General features: G+C 43.5%; 1 protein-coding gene across 9 annotated transcripts in view; it reads right to left on the bottom strand.

The window, feature by feature from the left end:
• CPVL (carboxypeptidase vitellogenic like) overlaps positions 1–26,365 on the bottom strand; it is a 111,376-nt gene that overhangs the window by 56,998 nt on the left and 28,013 nt on the right. For all 9 annotated transcript variants that reach the window (XM_015237290.3, XM_072964755.1, XM_015237291.3 and 6 more), the window contains 4 exons: positions 16,630–16,744; positions 15,592–15,650; positions 14,120–14,199; positions 8,927–8,993 (listed from right to left, as the gene is read on the bottom strand). In XM_015237290.3, coding sequence (XP_015092776.2) covers positions 8,927–8,993; positions 14,120–14,199; positions 15,592–15,650; positions 16,630–16,744 — 321 coding nt within the window. The remainder of the gene's footprint in view (positions 1–8,926; positions 8,994–14,119; positions 14,200–15,591; positions 15,651–16,629; positions 16,745–26,365) is intronic.

Here is a 26,365-nt window from a genome sequence, read left to right as displayed (position 1 = left end):
ACCAGAAGCTATCTGAACACACACTATTTTAGAATTCAGCAGTGACCTTCAAATGAGGAACTCAGCCAGATAAACATATTTATCAAACATAATAATTCAAACTTGGTTAGCAATCAACACAGCAGGATTTCAGTCTGCCCTTAGTAATTATTCCTTCCTAATCTGTAAAGAAGCTGCATTCCCAGCACTGTTCTTGCACGGCTCATTTGCCCCATGGTGACCGTATTTTGCGCTCACCTCTGACAAGAAGGGCCAGAGATATTAGGGTATGTTTGGATATGCTTGTATTTGCTGGAGCTGAAAGAAGCAATAAACCTCCAGTTTTCCTCTTACATCAGAAGGATCTCAGAATTCAGCTCTCAGTCTTTTATTTCCCCCACGGGAGAAAAAGGTCTCAACATGGCAGCTGAATAGTGGTTTTGAATCTCCGTCTGCAATCTTTCTGAGTTCTTAAATGTTTGAAACGGCCTAATGGAAATCACGTTAGGAGCATATTGTACTTGTAAAAATAGTCTAGAGAGAATGTAATGCTTGGTTAATTACCCAGATGTGTAAAAGCACAATGCAATTGGACTTAAAGAAACTTGTAATTGTGTGTATTCCGTCTGAATCTCTCCCTTCTTACACATTTCAACAACATTCATAGCAGACTTACTGTACCCCTGCCACCCGGTTACTTTTAAGGGGAAAAAAAATTCATATCTAAAATCAAGCTTCAATCGGCTTCCCCAGATGAAAAAAAAAAAAAAAACACCGTCAGAGAATAATACTATAATGGAAACAATGTCCTCTTGCAGAAACTTCACATATGTTAGCAGTTACTATTGTTTAAGCTACTCTCAGTCGTCTACATTTCTTACTAAAGTTTATTTAAAAAAAAAAGTAGATGCAGTTAGATTCATTCTCTGTTTTGCTTCCAGATAGGCCTTTTATGGTAAAACACGCAGAATCTTTACTGGTGATCATGAGCAATGGCCTTTGAACCTGGACACCAAGTGTCACTACCCACTGGCCCTAGTTCCTCACCTCTGCCTGGAAATGGGAGAAGAGGAGTTGTCAGCCTTGGCAATGACATGTCGAAGATAGTCAGGGTCATTCTGTGTCCTTTTTCCCTGCTCTGCTCCCAAAGCCCCAGCCACTCCAGCTGGAATGAATGTCTCTGAAGAATTCACTTTGGGGCTGGTGAGAATTCCTCCATGGCCCCTGGGAGGAATCAAGGCGGGCTGCCCTTCTGGAGAGAGTCAGAGCAGTGTCATGTCCTCTAGCTGTCCCCAAGCACAGACTATGGCAGGGCCACCCCGCGTATAGGGGCGATCAGAGAGGGGACAGGGGGACATGCCTTGAAGAGAATTTTACACACATTGAAAACCACAAAAACTGATGAAAAGTCTATGTTGAATGGAGTTACACACGATGCAGCTAAACAAGAGGACAGGATTAAGCTAGGGCAACCCTGACATCATGGAGCCTTGGGGTAGAATCTTACTTCACTCAGCACCATGGTCTCCTCTGAGGACAGAGGAGGTGTGGCCTCAACACGGCCAGTTCAGAAAATTAATGAATGGGGGAAGCTGGAACTTTGGTATTGTGGTAATCTCTACAACTTCCTAGACATTGCTAGACCATGCGTCATCTAATTTCAAGACCACACTGCTGCGATTGAAAGAAAAAAAAAAAAGGCTTCTAATGAGAATATGGCTTTATCTAAACATCTATTTCTCTTGACTATGAGCTTAAAAAGAAATTCAGAATCTACAGGAATAGACATATAAGAAAAACATTTTGATCTGTATCCAACTTTTAGTCACATAAATTTATGCAAAAGTATGTACTGCCATCCAAGGGGTATATTCTTATTTTGTTTTGAAAAGGATGTTTCTTTAAAAATAATTCCATCGGTGACAAATACAGGTGAAAAAGATGTACCTCTCCCGAACTCTCATCTGAGTGCCGATTTTGGAGAAACCCAGCTTAAAGCCAGGTGACTTGAGCAGATGAATAGACGCTTCTGTTTAAAGACTACAGTTAATTTGATTTTTAAATAAAGGGTATGAACGCACTGGCCCACAGTCAACAAACTGAGTCCACCGTTTGTTCATTGCAGACAGAATTCAGAAGGCTGAAGCTGCATAATAGATTTAACTTAGCATTTCCGGTCCCCAGCCCAGACATCTCACCTAATCAGGTACCATTTGTGTCACCATGCCGCTTGGTCCAGCGTGGTAGCTCACTTCAGACAAAGATTATCATGCCTTCTGATTTGCTCATATTCCTTCCCAAGTAATTAAAGAAATAGTAAATATGTGTTGATTTGACTTAGATATGCTATCCAAAAGCCTGAGGCTCAATTAGCAAACATTTCCATATGCCCTTGTTCATTTCTTCAGGTTGTAGCTTAAACCTTGATTTTTCTAATATTAAACTCATTAAATAGTCACAAATCCGTTTTCAATTCTAAAAGAAAATATTGGCAAGTCAGAGGATCATAACTGAAAATAGACATCTGTCATGAGCACAAGAGTTAAAGCAGCTCAAATGTTATCTAATAAAATTCAACAAGTTCCAAGCTTTGAGAAATAATTGCATTCCAAGGACTTCAAGCCTTTATATCACTTGAAACTTCCACTTACTCCATAAAATTTTATGATCAAAGCCAAGTCTTTATGATTAAAACTAAGTCTTGGCCAGAAAGACAGAAACATCCAAGACGCTGGGGACCTTCTTTTCTGTTTGCATAAGGTTGGTAACCCTTAGAGATTCTGCATAAAATACGGAAGGGATGTTGGACTCCCTTGTACAGACAGTGGATCTGTTCTGGGGGAAGAGACGGGTCTTGGAGATAGTGCAGTTCTGAGGGGAGCGCAGCCATGTTCCAGACAGCATCTCCTTGAGAGGGGTAACCACCCTTAGCCCGTCCCTTGACGACAGCCTTTGGGATCTGGAGTCTGGCTGCTTAGGTTCCAGTCTTGGCTGAGTGAACTTGTAAAGTCTACCCAGCCTCTCTAAGCCTTAGTCATCTCAGCTAGAAAATGGGAATGAAAATAACAGTGCCAGGTTCATAAGGCAGCTGTGAGGATTCAACAAGATAATGCATGAAACATTGCTTAGCATCATGCCTGTCATACGATCCACTCTTCAGCAAATATTCTCAAAGAAGATCTACAAAAAACCCCCAAGGAAACTGGAGTCTTGAAGGCTCCCTTCTAACTACCAAATTCAGTGATCAAAACCCTGAGCTAATAGAATAAAGGTGTGGCCTGCGTTAAAGGGGTACAGGCCTATCGCTAGAATAGTTCTCCATCCCACCCCATCACTGCTATGTCAGTGCCTGCAATTCCCCTACTGCAAGTCTCTCTCTATGGTGCAGGCTCTGTCCTCTCTTCAAAACAAGTACGTTGGGAATAAGTTTACTTTATCAGATTCTCTCTACTGGGCAGTGAGCTGGTAACAAGTCAGAATGGGGGCCAGAAGCAGAACAGTCACGATGCGGATGGAGGAACCACGGAGAAACAGAACCTGAGCACCAGGGAGCCGAGGAAAGGAAGGCTGAGGGTGGGAGGAAAGGCACTGGATGGCTCTGGAAAATCGGGGAGTAGAAAGAAGGTTCCCAGGGCCTGGGGAGCAGCCTAGGGAGAGGAGAACCATAAAAGGGAGATGAAAAGAAGCCAAAGAGATAAATCCTCAATATTTTTATTTTATCTGGCAACTGCCGTGCATGAAGCCACTCTATAACATTCACTAAATATTGTGCCTAGCATGGTATGAACGAAACTAAACAAACATGGCTCTCGCCCACCCAGAGCCTGCGCCTGAACCCAGTGGACCATGATGATTTCAATAAAGAAATCAGACTCGGTGATCCCAGCAGGGCTTTGCTCATGCAGATGAAGATAAAGTATCCTGTTAAGCTCACTAATTTTTAAATAGCTTCAAAGGTTTGCTTCAAATTCGGCCCTCAAATTAACCATGGTTGCAAAACTGCTTCTGAGGAAAGTAGGCCCCTTCCTGCTGATCAAGGAGATGCCGAGTTTAAACCACTGTTTTGGAAGAGCTCCCACCCACGGCCACAACCACCCCTAAGCGCGCACTCCCTCCTGCGAGGGGACAGAAAGCCACTGGTGGCGCAGAGATCGCGGGGCAGGCCCCTCTCCCCCTGCCCCCCTCCCAGCTCCAGGGCTGTTTTGCCTTCACTTCTAGCGGGGCCCACATCCACTTGAGCGGATTCAAAGGGGTGTCTGCACCTCAGGAAAAAGAGCAGTCTCACTAAGAGTTACTGGCTCGGAAAGGATAACACTTATGAAGAAAGTTAATTATGTGAATTAAACGCAGCTTGTTTCTTTTTGAAGTACATTTTTTTCATGCCCGGAGGAGGGTGATTTACAGACACATTTGTCTCTCTTTAGAGAAAATTAATTCCAGTTGGTGGAATTTCTGGGCAGAAATGGAGAGAAGAAGGGAAGGAGACAAAGCGGGTCTTCGGTCGCCGCCGCCCCCCCACCCCGCCCCCGCACGTCCACACCGCGCCTTGCTGTGGCCTCGTGTGGTCCCATGGCAGGGGTGAGGGGCCTGGGTCGGTCCCGACACATTCTGCCACCATCCAAAACTTCTAATATCAACTTCTGAACTCCACCATCACCTTCTAGATGCACCCAACAACTTCTTTTAAAGATGACTTCAGAATCACAGGGAAGACAACGCCGCACACCAAAAACCAGAGAGCAGAGCTTTTTACACATCTCAGCCCCTATTTGCATGCATTAGACCATATGCTTTGGAGCCATAATATATTTGTCCAGCTTTTCAGCATCAATGGTAATAACAGTCATCTTGTGTTGGGTACATACTACAGCCAGTCACTCTGCTAAATATTTGAGGAGGATTATCTAATTAAGAGCCCAAAACAGCCCTATGCCATAGGTACCGTTATTACTTCCAGACTCCCTTACTCCACAGGCAGGGCGCTGAACAGCTCTCACAGCCCCTCGGAGCATCAGGCTGCCCTGATTCACAGCACACAAATGTGGAGGGTACTTAGGGCCAGTACACTTGGAATGAAAAGCAAAAAATCATTTCTGAGTTTACACATTTATTTTCCAAGAACAATTCTATGAATTTAGCAGCATTATTTGTTCAGTCTCCACAAGAGACAGGATTTCCCTTTCTTGAAAAAAAATCTATTACTTTTTTTTTGATGGTGGAGACAGGGAGGGTGGGTTGGTAGTTTGTTAAATCTGCAGTTGTACATGGATCAAGATACTTCCAGAATACACCTAGGTAACTACAGTTGAACATCCCAGAAAGTAAAATATCCCTGGAAGTGATTTAATTTAACAACCAGCCTGTCTGATTTTAAGATGAAAAGCAGAGGCCCAGAGAGGTTAAAGAACTCATCCACAGAGAGGTAAAGCCAGCAATGAATGAAGGTCTCTTGGTCATTAATCCAGAATTCCTTCTACTCCATTCTGCCTCCTAGCCTTAAAGCAGATGACCAGATGGAACAAACTAGACTAGGGAAACCCAGCACTCTACTCATAATAAACCAGCAAGCCATTATTTAGTGCTCTTCCTCCTAGAAAAAGACGTGCCCCCAGATTTAACATCTCCTGTGCAGTTCTTACAAAGATAATGTTGCCAGCAACTGCATCTCCACCCCAGTCCCTGCCTGCCCTCCTTCACATCTTCTTTCATCATTGGAAGCCACAGGTTTTCTTACAAGTATTCATCCCAGCAGCAGAGAATGTAAAAAGAAAACGCTCCTTTCCTACACACATTTGGAAATTACACGCATGAAACCAACAGGCAGACAAGAGGGAGACAAGTCAAATTTTTCATCCAGAATTTGGCAGCTTTGCTCAAAGTTCAACAACATGGTTAACAACATCACCGCATTATTTGCAAGACAAGGAATTACACACTAAGCAGATCGCTCTCCTGTTGGAGGTGAAGACTGGGCGTTTTCCAAGGCTGCTACCAAGATGACAGGAGTGTCACTTCATGCCCTGTTCCCCGACCTGCCTGTGAGATGAGTTAAAAGACAAGGAGCAGCAGGGAATTACTGGTGGAGGTCCTGAACAATCCTGACTAGATAACTGGCTTAAAAAAAGACTAAAGTGTAACATGCTAAACAGTCAGGATATCCTTTCCAGACAGTTTAGAAAGAGAAGAAAGCAGGTGAAGAGAAGGAAGTTCCTAGCTCCTTTAACTTGCCATTCCCTTGGAAAAACTGAGACTGTTTTTCAGTTTGACATCCTTAGAATGGACATCTGTGGTTTGTGCTTGCCCAGCATCCTTCCAGCCCTCCTTCTGGTATTATCACTCAGATTTTCCTCTGGAGACCACTCATCTCCCACTCTCAGGCCTTGTGGTTCAGGGGTAAAGGCCCCAAGGTGATCTCCTACCTCCCAGGGCACTGAGGTGGGCCTCAGGCACCATTCTGGCCAATCTGTATATTCCATCCCATTGACCCCAGTTACTAGTTCTAGAATGGGCATGGGACCCAAAAGGATCACATGAGACTCAGGAATATGGGAAGGAGGTTGAGCTGGTAGGCATACATAGACCTCTGGAGTTGGGTGGTGGGGCAAGGGCCCAGGTGAAAAGAACTTACCTGAGAATGAAACCAATGAAGTGCAAAGCCAAGTGAATAGACTGAGGGACTGTGAGAGAAAATCCTGATGACAAGGTTTGAGTACCCAGATACAGCCATGCCTGATGCCCCTGTTTTACTTAAGCCACTTTGAATAGGGTTTCTGTCACTTGCAGGTAAAAGAGCCTGGACTAATACACCCATATTCACCCTTCAAAATCCACTTTAATTGCTCGACCTTTCCTGAGGATCCCACAGTGAGGAGCTGTCTGTGCTCACTTTGTGCTACTAGTCTTTACAGCTGTTTCTCCAATTGTACTTTTCATTTTGCATTATGCTTATCATTAGACTCTCAGATTTAGGCTAGAGTCAATGTCTTATTAATCATTGAATTTCCAACACTTGTCCAATGCCTCAGGCACAGCAGATATTCAATATATATGTGTTGAACTGAATTTGATTCTAAATACTCTTTCAGTGAGCTCTGATCCCTCCAGTGGTTTCCCTTTACACTCAGAATAAAGTCCAACCTCTCTGCCATGCGCAACAAGGCCCTACATGATCTGCCTGTCTCGCCCATATAAGCTCCTTCTACAGCAGCCCAAAGATTTTTCCTGAGGGCACCAAGCCTGCCCCCAGGCACAGTCTTTGCATTTGCTGATCCTTCCTCCAGGAAAGCTCTTCTCCCAGATCCTGCAGAGGTCCCTCCACTACATCACTCAGGGCTCTGCTCAACTGTCTCCTTATCAAAGAACCCTTCCCTGACAATCTTATCCAAAACAGCGCCTCCATCACTCTCCAACCCTCACCCTGCTTACCTTTTTCATGACATAACTTTCTCAGGCGTATCACTGCCTGACCATACAGTACATGTTTCCTTCTTTCTTTATCACTGCTTTCACCTCTAGAATGTATGAAGGCAGGGAACTTTTCTGTTTTGTTCACAATTGTATTCCCAGCACCTAAGAATTTTTGTGTCTGCAAAATATTGGCTGCTATACATTTTTAAAATAACCTTAAATTTAAAAGGATTAAAAAAAAAAGCAAGCCTTAAAATTGAAACCAACATATGCAAGTGAACCTGTATTTTAAACTGTAACACAATCACCCTGAAAAAAAATTAATTCTTACACATTTTAGACATAGAACTTTGACTTAAACCTGTACAGACCAAGGATAAAAACAATTGCAGCCAAAAAATACTAGAAGTCACTTTGTTTCCTAGCTTTGCCCACAGACAAAGTCTAAAAGGAACAGCATCCCAGTAGCAATGAGAACACTTAGTGTTTAGGTCTTGGTTTTCAAACACCCTTCCCCATTAAAACGAACCAGAGTTCCTTGAAGAAACAACTGATTCCAGGACTAGGGCAGGGAAAGTACAAGATAATCCTAGAACGTATATGTGTGCCAAAAAGCAAGGAAATGCTCAAAGACTAATGAGGACTGTCCAAACGACACAGGAGCCAGCCTGCAGGGGTTCCCACTGACCAAATACGGAACAATATGAGCATCAAAAACAATAGTGATAGCAATAAGTTTTAACACATCAGATTTAACAATCCATGAGTCTCCAGTGACATTTTTAAAAATACATAACCGAGAAGAGGAGGAGGGGAAGCTCTTCTCTACAGAAGAATGCCAGATGATACCTAAAGGAAGACAGATCAGCAGAATCACCATTTTACACCCCCTGGTATAAGAACGGATTCAGACAGTTATCAGTCTGATGAATAACTGATTTATCAGTGGATGCTGAAACTACTCCGTGGCGTATTTGGTGGCTGGGAAGAGATGCTCACGTGGTCTCAGATTACTTATTAATTTCAAAGGGGAAAGGTAACTTTCCAATGGTGAGATCTGGCAGACACCACCTTGACTAAGTCATCACGTTTAATGTCACCAGTAATGGAACAGTATGTGCCTCCCAATGTGACAGAACAGAAAGCGCACAACATCATCTACGTAGCGTCCTTGCCACATGTTTTCACTGAATCTAAACATTGAGGAGAGAATCAGTCAAAGCCAGAAAATGGGACATTCTACAAGGTCCCTGGCCTGGACTCTTAAAAATCATTATCACAAATGACAACAACGAAAAAGGCAAGGGACTGAGACATGACAACCCATGGTGAAATATGAATCTTTATTAAACCCTGTATCTTTAAAAATGTTATGGAGGACATTTGGGGGATAACTGGAGAACTTTTAATATGAGCTGAATTAATACTAATGTGTGTGTGTGTGTGTGTGTACATACTGAATGAATAAACCACAAGTGTCATGATATATTTCAGTCCTGATGATGTTGGAAGCATGCAATAAAACCTGACTTCCACTCACCTCTCCAGTGGCATAAAAGTCATTATCTTTATAGTCAGAAAACAACAGGAAAAACTGAACTAGTGCACTGCAAAAAGAAAAACAACAATAAAAGTCACACGAAATCATGCTGTGCTACCCAATTTCACCCTCTGATAAGAGGTTTCACGTTAGAATTAAGATACTACTATGCTATAAGCTCCTGTAGGCATTTCATCCAAAGTCTCAATGCGCATAACATTCCATACTCGGTGGATGGTTAGAAGATACTTGTGGGCTTACTTTGCGACAATCAGGAGTTGAGACAAGTGGACATCGGCACTCTGGGAAGGTTTCCAGATCTCTGAGTTACCAACTTGGATCACCTAACCATCGAGGGGACCCTTGAGCTAAGTGATACAGGCTTTCACCTATCATTTAGCAATTTTGTGGAGATAATTCTGCAAACCTTATGACCCCTTTAACCTCGGCTTGTGGTGAGGTAATGGGAAGCTTAGTTGCTTACCAAACTCTCTCTGTGGGGAACCCTGAACATTTCTATGTTCTAATGGGGCTCCCAAAATGTCAGTGTTTTAGTTTTAGTAACCGAAGAACAGAAAAGCTGTAAAATGACTATACTTGAAAGGAAAACCAGCCAATGGCTACAGATACGAAAGTAAACACACAGTGGCTTCCAGGCCCCCAAAATCACATTTACTAAAGAATGCCAACAGCCACTTCGGTAGGTTATAGTGAAATAGGTTTAAACGTACTCAAGAAATTACTTCATAATGAGCAAGAAAAGATTATTGAATGATTCTGTAACCAAAATCTTTCATAAGGAAACTAAAACTTGTGAAAATCAGAAGCTTCATGAATGTTTTGACCCAGATTGTGATGCCTGAGAAGCTAGGCAGGGTTTTTTCCCCAGCTTCCTGCTGAGGGACTAAAAGCCGTGAACCATCCAGTGAAGATGAAAAGCAAGGAGGCCCTGCAAAACCAGGAGAAGGAGAAAGTCCAAGGGTGACACAGAAGCAAAACTGGGTCATAACGATCACCACGATCCTGGCGATAATTTTCAAAGCCTCCATAAAAACCCAGCATTAAACTCCACTGCAGAGTTTCAGCGTATTTCTCTATTTATTATTTATAGCAACTGAAATCTTGGGAGGAACTAAATCTGGGAAGCTGCATTATATAGCTTCCATGCTTGCGCTGGCTTCAGAGTTGAGATAAAAATAGGAGTTTATTCTCCACCCTTTGCTCTCGCTTTAACCTTCAGGCTAAAAATTACTTCTCTTTCTCTCTTTCTGCTAGTTGGAGTGGCAATAGACAATTTGGTACAGTAAATCTCAAGTAAGCCTTGTTCTTTAGCTTGAAGCTTACTTCCTTAGCGAATCTGTTGGAGAGTTGTTGGGGTTGCCAGATTTAGCAAACAAAAATGCAAGATGTCCAATTAGATATGAATTTCAGATAAACAATAAATAATGTCTTGGTATAAGTATGCCCCAAGTAGCGCCTGGGACATACTTAGTTTAAAACATTATTCACTGTTTATCTGAAATTCAAATTTAACTGGGCATTCTGTAATTTATCCGGCAATCTTAGCTGAAAGAGAGAATCTCCCTGGTTGCTTCCAGCTGGAAAAGGCCAGGATCCTCTACCTGAAGTTTCCAAGGCAAGGCCCCACTTCAAGAAGTTACCATAGAGTTTTAATTTCACAGTAGGATCCAAACAAAAATTTGGCATATAATAGCAAGGTTTGGCAGGTCTCTCTTAAACGGGAATGAAGAATGAAAAACGTAAATTTAGTACGTCAGGTGTACATATGCCCCTGCTCTTTGAACTGTGTTTTAGTCAAGGACTATATCGTTACATGGTGAGGGTTTGCTTAAAAATAAAACCTAGAATCTTGCCCATATAACATTTCAAATTTTAGAAGCAGAATTGCTAAAATACATAATACATGGCATGCACACGCACGTGTGTGTACGTGTGTGTACACTCCATGTATTTACTCAGGCACAAGTGCTCCGTGGCACAGGAAGCTCGCCTCTTCCAGGTGATTCCATTTGGAACCTTGCTGGCATTGTGCCAAGGCCTTGTCTAATAAATACTTTAGTCAAAGGCTACCCAGTGGCAGAAAGGTACATTAAAGGGCACCAGGACGAAACAGAGATCACAAGGGTGAGTGACTACGAGAAAGTTATTCCTCAGATAATTTTTTTAAAGGGAAGATGAGTTCAGGGCAGAAAAGGTGGATTATAGAGCCAAAGACTGCCTTGGGCTTTGGTCAGCTGCAGTGGAGTGAGGAGCATAAGAAATATGAGAGATCTGGGAGAACTGGGGTTAAAACAATGTCAGCAGAAGCTCCACACCAACAAAAGCCAAAGGAGGCTTAGCTTTAGTCACTGACAGTTTGACTGACAGAAGGGCAGCAACAAGACTCTCGGTGCCTTTAGATAAATGACAAGTTTTTACTGTATAGCACAGGGAACTATATTCAGTATCTTGTAGTAACACATGGTGAAAAAGAATATGAAAACGACTACATGTATGTATATGTATGACTGAAACACGATGCTGCACACCAGAAATGGACACAACACTGCAAACTGACTACACTTCAGTAACCATAGATAAAGAGTCTTGGCAGTTTTGTTCTGTGGCATCAGGTGTGGACCCGTCCTCTGCATCCACGCATTCCACATCTAGTGTGGCCAGGCCATGATCTCCTCTGCCTGCACCGAACATGCAATGTTCTCGTTTAACACATGAAACCTGTTTCACAGTCACATTGTCATGGAGCTTTGATCAGAGATGGATATTATTTCCCATGCAAACCAGTATGTGGAATAGAATAGTAGCATTTCCGTCTGGCTGCTAAGAAAATCACTTCAGGCGACCGGGAGCGTGGGGCCTGGGCGGCTTGCTCAGTACTGCGTCACCAGCACCAGGAACAGTGTCTGGCACGAGGTAGGCAATCGGAAAACAGTGATAGAGGGAGAGAGGCACCAGCTGGTCTACTCCAAATCAAAGTTAGCTAAATTGATTATCCTTTAGGAAATTTATTTATTGTTTTAAACCAGAGTGGCAATATGGTTCTAAACACATTCCCAACAGAAAAAAAAGAGAGAGAGAGAGACTATTTAAACATCTTATTAGTGAAAAAGTTACATTTCCAAATACAAAGAAAAGCAGCCTAATGTAAATGTCAAATGTCTTTTTAGGAGTCTACTCCTTACAGCCGTGCACTCATAATAGTCAAAAGAAATGAGATTTTCAGAAAAAAAGAGAGATGGTTTTCAAAGGGAGAAAAAGAGAGTTCTACTCTTCAAACCTGTAGTAGCCCGTTTACAGGTCTCAAAGCAACCTTCTTATTCCAAACACCCATCTGGACAGCTGGAGAGAAGAATGTAGTCACAAAGGGAAACAAATAGTGTCAACTATAAAGGAAACAGCTGAAATCAGTTTTCTGCACTACCCTTGATTAGCTATTTTCCAGTTCTGAGAGCCTGAAGCAAAAAGAACTAAAACAGCTATAAACAATGGATGCTTTGAAATAGGTTCTCTTTACATGTCTTGCAAGAGGAGATGAACCACATGTCAGCAGTAAATATCCCCGCGGAGGGTCAGCTGGAAGCTGCGACCCTCTCTGGGGGAGGGGCCGGAGAGCCAGAGAAGGATGGCAGGGGTGCAAGGCTCTGACTAAGACAGGACTGATGCATTTCGTTAATACAGACCCTCTGCCCTCAGGGTGTTTGCTAGTTAAACAACTCAGGTTGTCTGGATTTCAGCCAAAGTGGGTTGCAGGAGGAGCGGGAACAGCGAGAAGCAGGTTTCGGATGTGAGAAAATGGGAGCACACAGTCAGTGCCAAATGAGAAAGACTTGGCACTCCAGTAGACGTGTGAGGACAGCCTGCCATCGGGATGATGTCCGGGGCGGGAAAGAAGAGGTTCGGGAGCTGGGGGGAGGGGAGGGGAGGGACCCCTCCCGGGATCGGGCTAATCTGCCCCCAGGACCCATCTGCTCTGGAAGCAGAAGTGTGGTTGCTAGTCATCCCTCCTGGAAACTGAATGGACGTGTTAAAATAATGAGACATGTGGCAAATGAAAGTGTGGAAGACAGACAGCAGCCGTTTTCTGGGTCAGCAGAGAAGAGAGAGAAGCCTCTCTGGGAGAGGCCGGAAGTTCCTCCAACCCGCCCCGCCCCCAGCCAGCTGCCTTGGGGAGAAAAGAATAAAACGGAAAGCTTTTGTCAGAGATCAAAAAACTCTGACTCCTATTAGATTCACTTTCACTTTGGGGATTGGTTGGGTTTGCTCACCAAGTGATTAGCAGAGAGAGGGTGTCTGGGGAAAGTCGGGGGCAGGGTAGGGGAGCTCGTTAACCCTTTCTGGCTACTAGGATTCTTGTAGTAAATTTTTATAATGCATAAAGGGATGCCCTGGTGATCTGAGAGAATCAGGGACTTGGTCTCTGGTAATAATCTACCGACTGGGAAAAAATGTGGCCCAATAAGATCACTTACTTTTTAAAAATGTACTAAAAATAACTACAATGAACTTAAGAAAAAGAAATGAAGAAATAGTATGTATTCTGTTTGGTTAGGCTACCTTTTCCTTCAATTTTTTTCTTTTTTTTTTTTGCAGAAGAATAATTTTGTAATATGAAGGGGAAGTAAGAGATCAGTTTACGAGCTGCACTTTAAGCCTGGAAGAGTCATGAAGGAGAAACAAGAGAGTGAAAAATTGCATTTTGTGAAGGCCACAGAAGGAGGAACCCTAAGGAAAAAAAACACAAACATCTGAAATGTTGTTTCCTGGCAAATGCAAAATTAAATATAATGTGGAAAGCAGTCAGAAACCTCTCAGGCATCTAGGCATCTAGTTGAACGGTTGGAAAATAATCTTTGGTTGAAGAATTCAGCCCTGTTTCCATTGTTTCTCAAAGGATAGTTTTAGAAAATTAAAATTATGCCTCAAGATGTCAGCTCTTATTATTTTCTCTGCTGGCCACTTTCATACTTATAAATGATAATGTAGCAGAGTGGAAAACAGATTGTGTGTGTGAGTGTGTGTGCGCGCTCCCCACATAGAACTGTTCCTAAAAGACATTCAAGAATTGGACTATGAGGACCAATCAATAATACTTCCACTACTGGAAGTATTTTCCTATTGAAATAGAAAAACATTTGGTCTGAAGAAGATCAAGAGAGAGCCAGGACCTTTTACCTGTATAAGTCTCGTGCCACATCATCCTCGGTGACTGCATATCCCTGTGGATGTTCAGTAAAACTGAAGCCTGTGCCCACCTGAAGGTGAAATAAATAGGCAGATATAAACACAGAGAAACACACGTCCTGCAGAGAGGTACCACACGGGAAGGAAACCACCCTTTTTCCAAAGGCCATGCTGTGGACCTCAGATTGTTGCCATCACTCACGTGCATTTGGCCATCCTCACAGGAGGATGCTGCGTGTCACCTGTTTCCCCCCTCCTTCCTCCAAGCCCAACTAAAATAGCAGCACAAAGCTCTGCCCTGGGGTTAGTGGCTGAGCTGTCCTGAGCCTGCAGTGGGGACCTGGCCAGATGTTGATTTAAGAACAAGGAATTGACCTTTCCTGCTCCCTGCTACAGTATCAAAAAGATCCAAAATTGTCTCCTCTCTGAACCTGGAGGGTGCAATATTCTGTCCTGCTAAAAAGGAACTCTCTAGGCTGGAGATAAAAGATGGGGGGGGGTTCCCATTTCTTTATTTGTGAGAAATATGGCCACTAAACCCTTTCACCTTCAGCAGATAAGGGGTTTTTAAATAAAGATTAGCTGAAAACTAATATTTTCTTGTACCTAGAAATTCATGGACAACTGAGCTGCAAATTAATAGAAGAAGCTAACTATTCGTTTTGCGTCAGTAATACGTATCAGGAATGAACCACACACACACCAATTGTAAATATTTTTGTTTTTGTTTGTCCTCTAAACACCCAAGGGAACAGAACATTTAATTAAACTTTTGTTTAAATATGGGATTACAGATAAGAAAGAGAATGGTTGACAAAACATGGCGGGGTGGACAAGAATGTTGGACTTTTTTTCTCCCAATTTATCTGTTTTCTTTTTGAACCATCTGGGAAGAGAAAGAAGTTAGAGAAATTACTTAGAGGGCAAAGATATTCTCAATCTGCAGAAGCTGACCGCAAATTTACTTTCCTAAATTGCAGTGTATTGGATTCAGTTTCATAAGAACTTCCCAAAGAGAATTCTACCCTTTGCCCCTCTTTTGAGCTAAGGCATTCTGCTCACTGTGATAAGTGAAGGAGACCAGTTGTGACTTTGTATGTCTAGAACTCTATCTGAAAGATGAGGAGTTCCCATACTGTATAATAGGCCCTGCTACGGAGAAACCCATGTCGTCAGTAGAAAGAAGCTAATCCCTTATCCTGGATGGTACAATTCAGTGAACAGGACATTTCATAAGACTAGAAATGAGGGAAGGAGAGACGGTAGCAAGTAAAATCACCAAACTTGGACATAACAGTATGTGTTAGAAAAATTAAATCTCAAATGTGTTTTGTTTTAATAGATAATTCTATTTTAAAAAGGAAAAAATCAAATCTGTATTTTTTCTATTTTTTAAGTGTACTTAAAGAAAGAATACAAGAGAGGCTAATACTGCCATTTCATAGGACCCCAGGGGTACTCACTGGATTATCAATGTAGAGCATGGAAAATGTCATGGTCCAGGGAAAGTCTCTGGCACGCACTAGTAAAGCAAAGAAGAGGTGTTAGACTGAGTCTAATAAAACATCCCACCTCAGGTCTAGCTCTGGTTAGGAGCTCAACATGCCCACCTGTCCTCTCCCTGTCACCGAACTCTGATGTCCCTCTGACACTGCATCACACCCTCACAGCTTCGAACAGACGCCTGCCCCTTTTCTCTCTCCCGTACTTTTCAGATCCAGAGGGTTTCTACACCTAAGATGGATTTTGGAAACAAAACCCAGTGCAACTGGGTCATGCAGAAAAACCCATCCGCCACTGATGCAATAAACCCATCTGTCCAACCCAGTGAGTCATCCTTAATGTCCAATTCTCCGGAATCCTCTGCCTCCCATTCAACGCTGAAGAGAACCACTACATCAACAGAGTTGTACACGTGAGTATGCTGAGTCACTGTTTCACCCTCCAAATTCTGACCCAGGGAAAGTAAATAATCACCCCCCACCAGACACACACACAAAGAAAATGAGATGGAGGTAAATCTGGGTTACAGCAGGATGTGGCTCCTTCCCCATGCCTTCCTTCACCTCAGGCTCAGCTCACAGTATCTTGCTTCCAAGATATCTGATCATTTATGGGGCTGAACCATACAGTGTTTCGTTCATGTGAATAATTAGGGATATAATTCCACCCATTAGTCCCAAGCAAAAGGGCTTGTGTAAAGAGTAATAAATACCAACTGTTTTCATAAGCCCGGACTGCCTGAGTCAGCAGCAGGCTGGGAGAACATAGCTCAGAACCTTTCAGCCAAATTTTAAGGGAGAAAACAGTCCAGCCAGGACACTCACCCTGGTGGCTCCTCCTCCTTGGACAGACATTGCCAGAAAGTTATGTTTTCATAATCTGGAACTGTTAACCTATTCCTAGTGGTTCAGTGTTCACTCTAAATTATTTCCAGAGCAGATAAGAAAGGTTCCAGTGAAGAATTCTCCATGGGAAAGTGGAGTCCCAGCAGTACTTACCAGTCAGGTTTTTTGTGACAATATAAGGTCCGTGTTCCACAAAGAGTCCAAACATGGATGAGCTGCCTGGCCCGCCCTGCAGCCAGAGGACGACTGGAGCATTCCAGGGCTCTACCTAGGAGGGACAAAGAAACCAGTGACGACATAGTGCTAAGGCTGCAGAACACACCCATGCAAACTCATCCGAATCCTCTGTCTTCCACGGCCTTGTCTAAATGTCGCCAAGCCTTCCCAGACCCCAGTGACCACTCTGCACTACAAGCAAAGCACTGCCATTTCTTGTCTTGAATTAGTATTTGCTTCATATGCTGGTTATCTGTCTTGTGCAGTTAAGTCTTGCCTGGCCAACAGCCAGAAACCCCACGGATTGTCAAAGCTTGACTTTGTACTCCCCTAGACACCCAGCATACTGCCAGGACACGCTTATATTTTTTTAGTTGTTTAAAACCTTCTGGAAACTCTTTCATTTGACCAACATATTCCCAAAGACGTACAACAAAGAATTCATCTTCCTCAGTAAGTCTGCCCCTTCACTGAGAGCTGAAAGTGACTTTCTGATTTTATTTCCTAAGAAGGTGTCCACAGAGACAACAGTAACTTCATTCAACACAATGAAACTGAGAAGCAGACAGGCCCTGAATCCCTGAATCAGCAACAAAACCGTAAATAAGGCATGGATTTATTTAGGAGATGTGGGAGATGTAAGTAAGAAAAGGTCACTGGCAGGGATGGGATGCTGGAAATCAGCTGCTGGCGGTAGGCTACACCATCACCCTGGATGACAGAGGGGTCTTGACTTCTTTCACTTGACAATATACTTCCGAGCACCTCACAGGGGTCAGCACCTTGCTGGGAGGAGGTCCTGGCAGAGTAGTGAGTGAGAAAGACAAGTCCTTGTTCTCTTTGGGCTTACATTTCATGACAAATACAGACAGTAAGTATATGAATAAATATGAAGATTAAAGAGTGTGAAAAGGAAATGAAGGTGATGCTAAGAGAGCGAGTGACGGCTGAGAGAGAGGTGTCTCCTTTAGACACAGGGATCAGGAAGTTCTCCATGAGATCCTGAGAGCTGAACTGAAACCCAGAAGCCGAGAAGGATGCAGCCACAAGAAGAACCAGAGAACAATGCTGTAGACAGAGGGAAATGATGGGGAAGTCCTCAAGACAGACAAGAATTGCCCCCCTGCTTGGGACAGCTGTGAGTGTGGAGGTTGCCGGGCCCTCCGTGAGTCCTCCAGAGCAATCTGAAAGAGGCACCACTGAGCCTCCACAGGGCTCAGCGCAGGACGTGACAGAGTCCTCATCTGATGGCATGGCTCATTTGATGCTCAGTCAGGCAGGTTTGGCAAGAAAGAATCGTAATGCTTCAGCCCAGAGGAAATCCTGCAGCCTTTTACTTAGCCCAGCTATACGGAGACAAATCAGCGTTGCATCAGAAGGCTGGAGAGACTGGCTCGTTCACCTAGATGATGCGAGGAGTCTGTAGGCAGAAGGCAAGACTAACTTAGGGGAAGGTGATCTGGGACCCACAGCCAAGAACCTGGAAGAAGAGCTGATCACACAGGGTTCTAACCATAAGGACAGAGGCAGGACAGAGGGATTTCTCTCCTCTTGTCACCAAAAGTCTAGAGTCCTTAGCAGCTTTGGAAAGGGGCTAGGGCAGTGGGGCAGTGGTCAGAACAGCTGTGAGCTGGAAAAGTGTCTCCCTCTATGAGGGACCACCTGGGGCCCACTTTCCAGTGTTAAGACATTAAATGAGATACTATTTGTAAAGCCCTTGGAACAAAGCCTAATGTCTGATAAAAGCATATTGAGGACAAATGATTATTATAATTAAGGAAACAGGTAGAGAAAGTAGGAGTCGGACTGGGAACTCAGATCAGCAGGGCTGTAGCTCCAAGAGTCAGCACAGTGTAACAGGTAAGTCTGTGAGCTCTTGCCACAAACTGGGTTCCAATCCGGGCTTTACTATGCACTAGCTCTGTGACTTTAGACAAGTTGCCTAAGTTCTCTGGACCTCAGTTTCCCCACCTGTAAAATAATAGTACCTATTATCAGTAGGATCAATAATAGTACCTATGCTACGTGGCTATTGGGGAGACTAAATAAATTAATTTTCATAAAGCCCAGTGAGTGGCATATAGTGCATGTTCTACAAATGCTAGCTATTGCTATAACAGATAAACACTAGGAATTTATAGACGGTTTTCATGTAAACCACCTAGAAATGAGAGAATAGGAAAAGTGGGTTGTTTTGGTGTTTTCTCTTGCTCCTTTGGCCATCTTCCTGCTCAGCTTTTCACTAGTTGATTCCCTTGCCTCAAGTGTTGCCAGTGTCCAAAAAGAATTTAAGAGAACTAGGAACTTGCGAGTCGAAGCAGAAAAAATTAAAATCAAAGCCAGCCTTTTAAAGCCACTATGGAAGCAGAGTGACCCTGGAACTGGTAGCCAGATAGGTTCTGGTTCTACTTGGCCACATAATAGCTGTGTGCTCCTGGCCCACAGATTCCTCTGGCCCTTCACTTCCTCAACCATCAAATGGTGATAATGCCCACCTCATAGGCTTGCCGGAGGACCCCGATGAGAAAATGTATCATGAAATGATGCTGTCAGGTCTACTGTGCTGGATAAATATAACCAGCTCTACCCCGGCCTGCCTGGCCCCAACTGTGTGTGTTTTGTTTGAATAAGTGATTTTTATCTTCCCTCAGACCCTCTAACTTGCTCTTCAACACCACTCCCCAGGACCACGTTCCACTTTATTCACTCAGCAGCAGGCACATTAGAGGTGGGAGACAGTGGAATCTGGATGGAAGTGGCTGCAGCCTCTTGGGCATGTGAGACACTGTGAGTCTACCCATTCCTCAGGACCTCCAGGCCCCTCACTTCCTTCTTAATGTGCACATGAGTTTCTAGAAGCCATGGAGAGCTACACATGAGCCAGTGGTTCTCAACCCTGGTCACCCATTAAAGTAACTTGAAGAACTTTTAAAAAACAAGCTACCCCTCAGGCCCAAATCCCAGAGATTCCAATTCAACTGGCCTGGGGTGAGGCAAGCATCAGTCTGTTTTAAAAGCTCCCAGGTGGTTTACTGTGTAGGCAGGGCTGAGACTCTGGAAGGGAGATGGAGAGTTTGCCCTCTTGGATGCCCCAGCCTGCTGGTCTCCACCCTACCCTCCTCTGCTTTTCATGTCCCTTCCTGTGACCTGGCACAATGATGGGACCTCCGGACTTTCAGAAAAACAGGCAGACCCTGAGAGGCCACACTACAAAGTCAAGTCTAGCACCTTGGTGCCAAACATCTTTATTATGCAACTTTGAAGCAAAGGATACTGCATTCTTCGAATGCTTAGGTATTAAGAGATCTGCATACACACCTTCAACCTCAGCTGACCTTGCTCCTCAGATTTACTTTCCTGGAGGAGGTGAATGAACGTGACAAACTTTGAAGAAGCTCATTTTGGGGGAGGGAGGTGGGGGGTAATTTAGTTAGTTTATTTATTTATTTACTTATTTACTTTGATGGAAGTACTGGGGATTGAACCCAGGACCTTGTACATGCTAGGCATGCACTCTACCACTAGGCCATACCCTCCCCCGCCTCATTTTTTTTTTTTTTAAAGAAAACTCCATGCACACATGAGTCAAGCAAACTGTGAACTAACATTGCCCTTATCTGGAATGAAATGCAAAAAGTCAGATGCTGGAAAATAAAAGCTTCCATATTCGATGCAAAAAACCCAAGAGTTAGTTAATACCACAGGATGTGGACTTTTGTAATATGATATGACATCACAATGTCATGATTTGTATAACAATAATTACATCAATAATGGCATAAAGTTATTATGCGGTAATACCTTGGATGATCTATTTAGCTCTCGACTGTGAGAATGAAGCCCTTCCCCGACTCACTACCTCCACTTAGAAAAAAACAGAAGTGAGTGAAGACATACCGAACGAAAGCACACTGCAAAACTTAGGATCCAATGAAGCAAGAAGTCACCGCTTTACTTCAGTTACAGATTTATAAAATTCAGGACTTTTAAAGTATTGATTGTTTTGAGGCTATAATTCAAAAGTGTATGAAACAAGAGGGAGTGTCTATTTATTTGGGCAAAAATTTGAAAAATTTTACTTAAAACTTTTCATATTACAAAGTAAGTAATTTTTCTTCAATTTTTTTTCAAAGAGAGTATTTAAAAAAATCTCCCTTTAAAAAAATTCCCCCTTGCCCCACCAATCCTGTTCCCTAGAGATGACCATGGAAGTATTTAGTCTTCCAGATTCTTCTCTATGCTCCTCCCTCCCTCCCTCCCCCCCCACATACACATATCTTGTAGCTGTTATATATGCTATATACGTAAGTACTTTTTTTCAAAAATAGGATCAGGCTATCAAACAGTTTATACTTGCTGTACTCACTTAACAACATGTTGTGGAAATCTCTTCACATCAGTATATGTCATCATTTGGCTGAACAGCTGACACTCTGAATTTACCACCATGTAATAATTCATTTAACACATAACACCAACAGGCATTATCCTAGGGCTGGGCAGGCAGAGCAGCTCCCACTCAGGCACAGGTAGGATACTTAATGGTTATGAGCATGGATTTTGGCACCAGACTGTCAGAGTCTGAATTCTAACTACGCTATTTTACAGCTGTGCGATCTTGGGCAAGTTATTTAACTTCTCAGTGTCTCAGTGTCTTTTGCTTGAAAATAAGAATGATAATAATGTCTATTGAACAGGACTGTTGTGCAGATTTGGAGAGTTAATATATGCACAGCACTTCAATTAATGCCTGGATTATTTTTCTGGTGAGGTGGGAAGACAGTAATAAATAAGTAATTCAATAAATGGGTGATATGAAAAAGTAATGGAGAGACATTAGATTGAATACGTAAAGAAGGCCTCTGGTGATGGTCCTGAAGGATGAAGGCCCTGAGACCTGAAAGATGAGTAATCTCCTGCTAATAAGCATTTATGTATTTAATTAAAAGAAAATAAAATCTCTATTAATAACATACAGATCAAAGTAGTATAGCAAGAACTGATGATCAAAAAGAAGAAACAAAGAAATTCCAAATATAAAAGAAGGAACAGAGGAATCCTAAATATTTAAGTAAAAAGTCTCTCTAGCAACAGAAGAGTGTGGGCACACAGGTCCCCCAAACCTGCCTTCTTGGCGAACAAGAAATGACGGCCTTGCCTCGGACCTTTCGATTCTTCTGGTGACCCCTGGTGGCCAATTCATGAACTTGGCCACGCCAGCCTCAGGGTTTGCTCCTAAATGAACAGCTCTGAAGAAGGCAGGTTATCTATTGCTTCTTAGATCTCTACTGAAGGATATTTCATAATCTCTCCCGTTAGTGCATTCCATTATTTAGTCACAATAATGGTGAAAAAAAGTCTACCCTTGTCCTAGTAGACTGTCATTCAAAGTAAGTGAAAGTCATTTACTTGGTTTAACATTCTGTACATAGAGATTCTTAAAAACACCCGGCTTCCTCCTTTCTCCTTGCTTCTAAGTGAGCACAGGAGAAACTATATGGGAACCTTAGTGAAGGTAGACCAGTACTCAACCCTCCTGCCCTCCGGCTCCCCATGTGAACAGCATCCCCTTGCACTCTGAGTCTTCCCTTTCACCCCTGCCCCCATCAGCCATACTCATCTTCTGCCCCACCCTCACAGGCCCACCACTACATAATGTAGTAAAGATAGCCTTCTTTTTGAATTTTCTAACTTACTGAAGTAGATTTACAATGCTGTTAGTTTCTGGTGTACAGCACAGTGATTCAGTTATACACACACACACACACACACACACACATATATTCTTTCTCATCATAGGTTATTACAAGCTATTGAATATAGTTCCCTGTGCTATACAGTAGGACCTTGTTGTTTATCTATTCTGTATGTAGTAGTTCGTATCTGCTAATCCCAGACTCCTAATTTATCCCTCTCCCCTCTTCCCTCTTTGGTAACCATAAATTTTTTTCATTTCTACTCAGACCTTACACATACCACTGAGAAGCATGTTCATAGTTCATACATAGGGGATGAGGGGGTGCTAAAGACTTACTGACTTCAGGACTCTCCGGTAACAAGATTGTATTTTATAAAGAAGACTTACTGGAGTGATTCTAGGGAATCTTAGGTACCTCAACAAACATTGGGGTAATATTTTCTGCCAATGCCTAGGGCTGAGTCCAGACTCTAGCCACCCGCTTCCTCCCAGCCCTCAACAAGGATCACTGCGCTTTGTAAGAGAAAACAGTAACCTAACCGCTATAGACCTGAATCAATGGTACCGCTTAAAATAAGAAGTGTAATTAGTAAATTAATTAAGGCTCCCTTCACACTTCTGTATGCAAAGGTTGATCATTTATTTGCTTGGTTTAAGTAATGTGTTCTGTCGTAATTGAAGTCATTAATACCCCAAGCAAACGTCTTGAAATTCCCCCAAGTGTGTCTGAATGGACTCCCATTTTGCCACACAGATCCCAGTTCAGCTGATATTTCAGCTGCTGCACTAATGGTGCTAAGCAAGGCAGAGATTTTTATTTAAAGCAATTGGTTTTATGACTAGAATTGTTAACTAGGTACCTAATAACACTTTAACTCTACACACATACTCCCAACACATACAAACCACTTGCCTAAGACATTCGGTGATTTTCAGAGGAATTTTACTTACAGTGGTTGGTTTTGACCACTGACTAAAAAGTTCCTTTACTGTAACTCTTGCCACTGCACCATCAAAAGGAGAAATAACTTTTTCAAACTATTTTTTTTTCTGTTTTGAGGCCTCCTTGCATCACTCCCGAGCTCCCACTGACTCTCATTAATCTTTGAATTGTCTCATTAATTTGAGCCAACGTGCACACCACTAGAATCCTTTTTACCTTTCTCCTCCCTAACCTTTCTATGGGGCTCTCATTTCTTCATGAGGTAGTTCTGGCTTCTCTGTGCCTCCTCCAGAAAGTTGGACTTTAGAAGGAACAGGGCGGGTGGAGGAAAGGCCTGACTTTCCCATCTTGATGCAAAGAAATCAACGGCTGAAAAAAATTACTTTCTTCTCCACGTTAAATTTAATTTCTCAGAGGGAATCAGGCACACAAAGATTTCTGCTGAGTTTAACTATGCATGGGATGATCTATAATTTATCATTTTTAGCTATTTTCTTTTTGTTTTGTCTCACTCACCTACCTTCTACTTTTCCAGATCCCTGATGCCATAAGTTCATAGCAAAGAGGAGATAAACAGTGAAAGTTTAAAGAAGATAAATGTCTGTGACCTCCTTTGACCATCTTTGCTGTATTACTAGTGGATTGGTAGCCATCTGTGGTAGACATATTTTAAGAGATCTGTCCAGACCACACCTTCTTCTCTAAGAACTGAGTCTCCGTTTAACAATGGAAAAGGCCCATTAGCCACGTTCATATCACATGACCCAGCCCCTCAGCCTTAGCAGACTGGACCAAGAAAGAAGAGCTGACACAAAGTGGCCAATCACACTCCACCCTTAGAAATGCTAGTTAACCTCCGATGACTGCGTGGTCTAAGGACAGGATAGCCATCTCCTGCCAAATGCCCATGGAAGCAAAGCATATTCATCAGCCAACGGCAGAAGGAAGCCCAGATGAGTGAGACACTGGTCTTGACAGAATAAGGCTGAGACAGAAAGACTGGCTGCCCTGGCTCCTGATGCCTTTCTGTAACCACGCGGTACTTTTAACTTAATTTTTCTATTTTTTAACTATTATTTTTTACCCTAGAAACATTGACCTTTCATTGTGTTACAAGTTCTAGTGCTTGCCCCGGGCCCCATCAGCCATGAGTGTCACATCCACCCCAGGGCAAGAGTGGGGACAGAATGCCTGAAGGGTCTGCCTCCCCACAAGCCATTTCCTTCGTTGTAGCCAAGTGCCAGCGTGCTAGGTAGGCTTCTTGTGTCCACCAAGAACAGGGAAATTTTAATAAAAAGAGGTATTCATTATAATGGGAGAATAACCATAAATACATAAAGAGATCTCTAAAGAATATCCTGGACTGAGGGAGACTGTCGTGGATGGACAAACTCATCAGGTGGGGCATGGCCCTTCCCAAGACCATGGTCCACACCTTGTTGGAGAAGGTCTGGTTGCCGCTCACAGGGTGGCTGAGAAGTCCACTGAGGTGCCCAGACAAAGCTGACCACCAATCCCTGGGCAGGTTGGAAAGGCCTCCATGGACAGTGGGCTGTGGACAGCAGGGGTGGGGAGTGCAGAGAAAGTCAGGATGTTGGGAGTCTGCTTGCTTGAGGGGCGGCACACCACCAGGAGTGCCTGGTGTCCATGTCGGGAGGGCTGGGGGAACCGCCCCCCGGATGTGGGTGGTCAAGGCTGAGAGGGCTCCAGGGAGAGCTGGGCTATAGAAAGCATGCTTGCTGGCAAGACCTGACATGTGTGGTGTCTCTGTTGAGAGAGCCACAGCCAGGTGGTCACTGGGACAGGGCCGGGACTATAAGCTTGCAGAGAGTCTTCGTGGTCTGTGTGCCCAGCTAAGGCAGAGCACCACCAGATGTCCCCAACCTGACAGACTGGGCAGCAGGGCCAAGAGAAAACAAAATGCAGGACAATGGGTAGGAAGAGAAGCCACCTTCCTCTTGCAGTGTCCCTCCAGCACCCTCTACTGACAAAGCTTAGTATCACGTTCGCTGCATAGGAAAGATATTTAAAGTTCTGTTATTGTGGAGCAGGTAAGAACGTGAAATTGGAGCTGAGAGACAAGAAAACCAAAAACAAAACAAAACAAAAAAAACTCCCCCCCTGAAAAACCAAAAGGCAAACCCAGACACAAAAACAAAACACAAAAGCACACACACACACACAAAACAACAACAAAAAAAAGGCACAGTCGTCACCACTCCAGAAGTTCTAGATGTCACAAGACATCACAGCCCAAAAGTACAGGACGAGAGGCTGTATTAGCTGTCTAATGCTGCGTGTCTCCAAAATCTAGTGGCCTAACACAACAATAATCACTAATCATCTCTCATGCTTTCTGTGGGGCTGGATGTGGGGATACCCGGCTGGACAGTTCTGGCTCAGGGCCTCTTGTAAGGCTGCAGTCTTGTTACCAGCAGGGCGTGCAGGCACCTGAAGGCTGACTCCAGGGCTGGCTGGAGGGTGGAGACCGTCCTCCCTCTCTGTAAGAGTTTGTGCACTCGGTTGCTTTGGCAGCCTCCCCACATGGCATCTGGCTTTCCCCAGAGTGAGTGGTCCAAGACACCAAGGCAGAAGCTGCATTGCCTTTCCATGCGGAAGGGGACTACACGGGAGTGTGCATACCAAGAAGTGAAGATCCCTGGGGACTATCTTGGAGGCTCATTACTGCAGAAGTCACAAATTCAAGGGTTCACTCACCCAACCCAGACCCTGATTTAGAGTTCTTGGATGTTTTTACACCTTAGGTTGCACATTTAGGGATGTCTTGCAGGCAAGCCGACTAAAATTACAGATACCATAGAATGTAAGACTGGGAAGGGACCTTAGCAATCAACTAGGTGTAGCATCTTTACTCTGTATGAGAAAACAGAGGCTCAGAGAGTATAAGTGCCGTGTCCCAAGGTATACAGCGAGGATCTGCAGACCTGCAACCAGAACCCCAGTATCCTGACCTCTAGTCCTCTCTCTTCTCAAATTGAAGCCCACCAACTAGCTGCACTGGAATCACTGTG

Source organism: Vicugna pacos, chromosome 7 (assembly GCF_048564905.1).
Source record: "Vicugna pacos chromosome 7, VicPac4, whole genome shotgun sequence".
Lineage (NCBI taxonomy): Eukaryota > Metazoa > Chordata > Mammalia > Artiodactyla > Camelidae > Vicugna > Vicugna pacos.
Note: the sequence above shows the minus strand (reverse complement) of the source record. Positions and strands in the feature narration are given on the sequence as shown.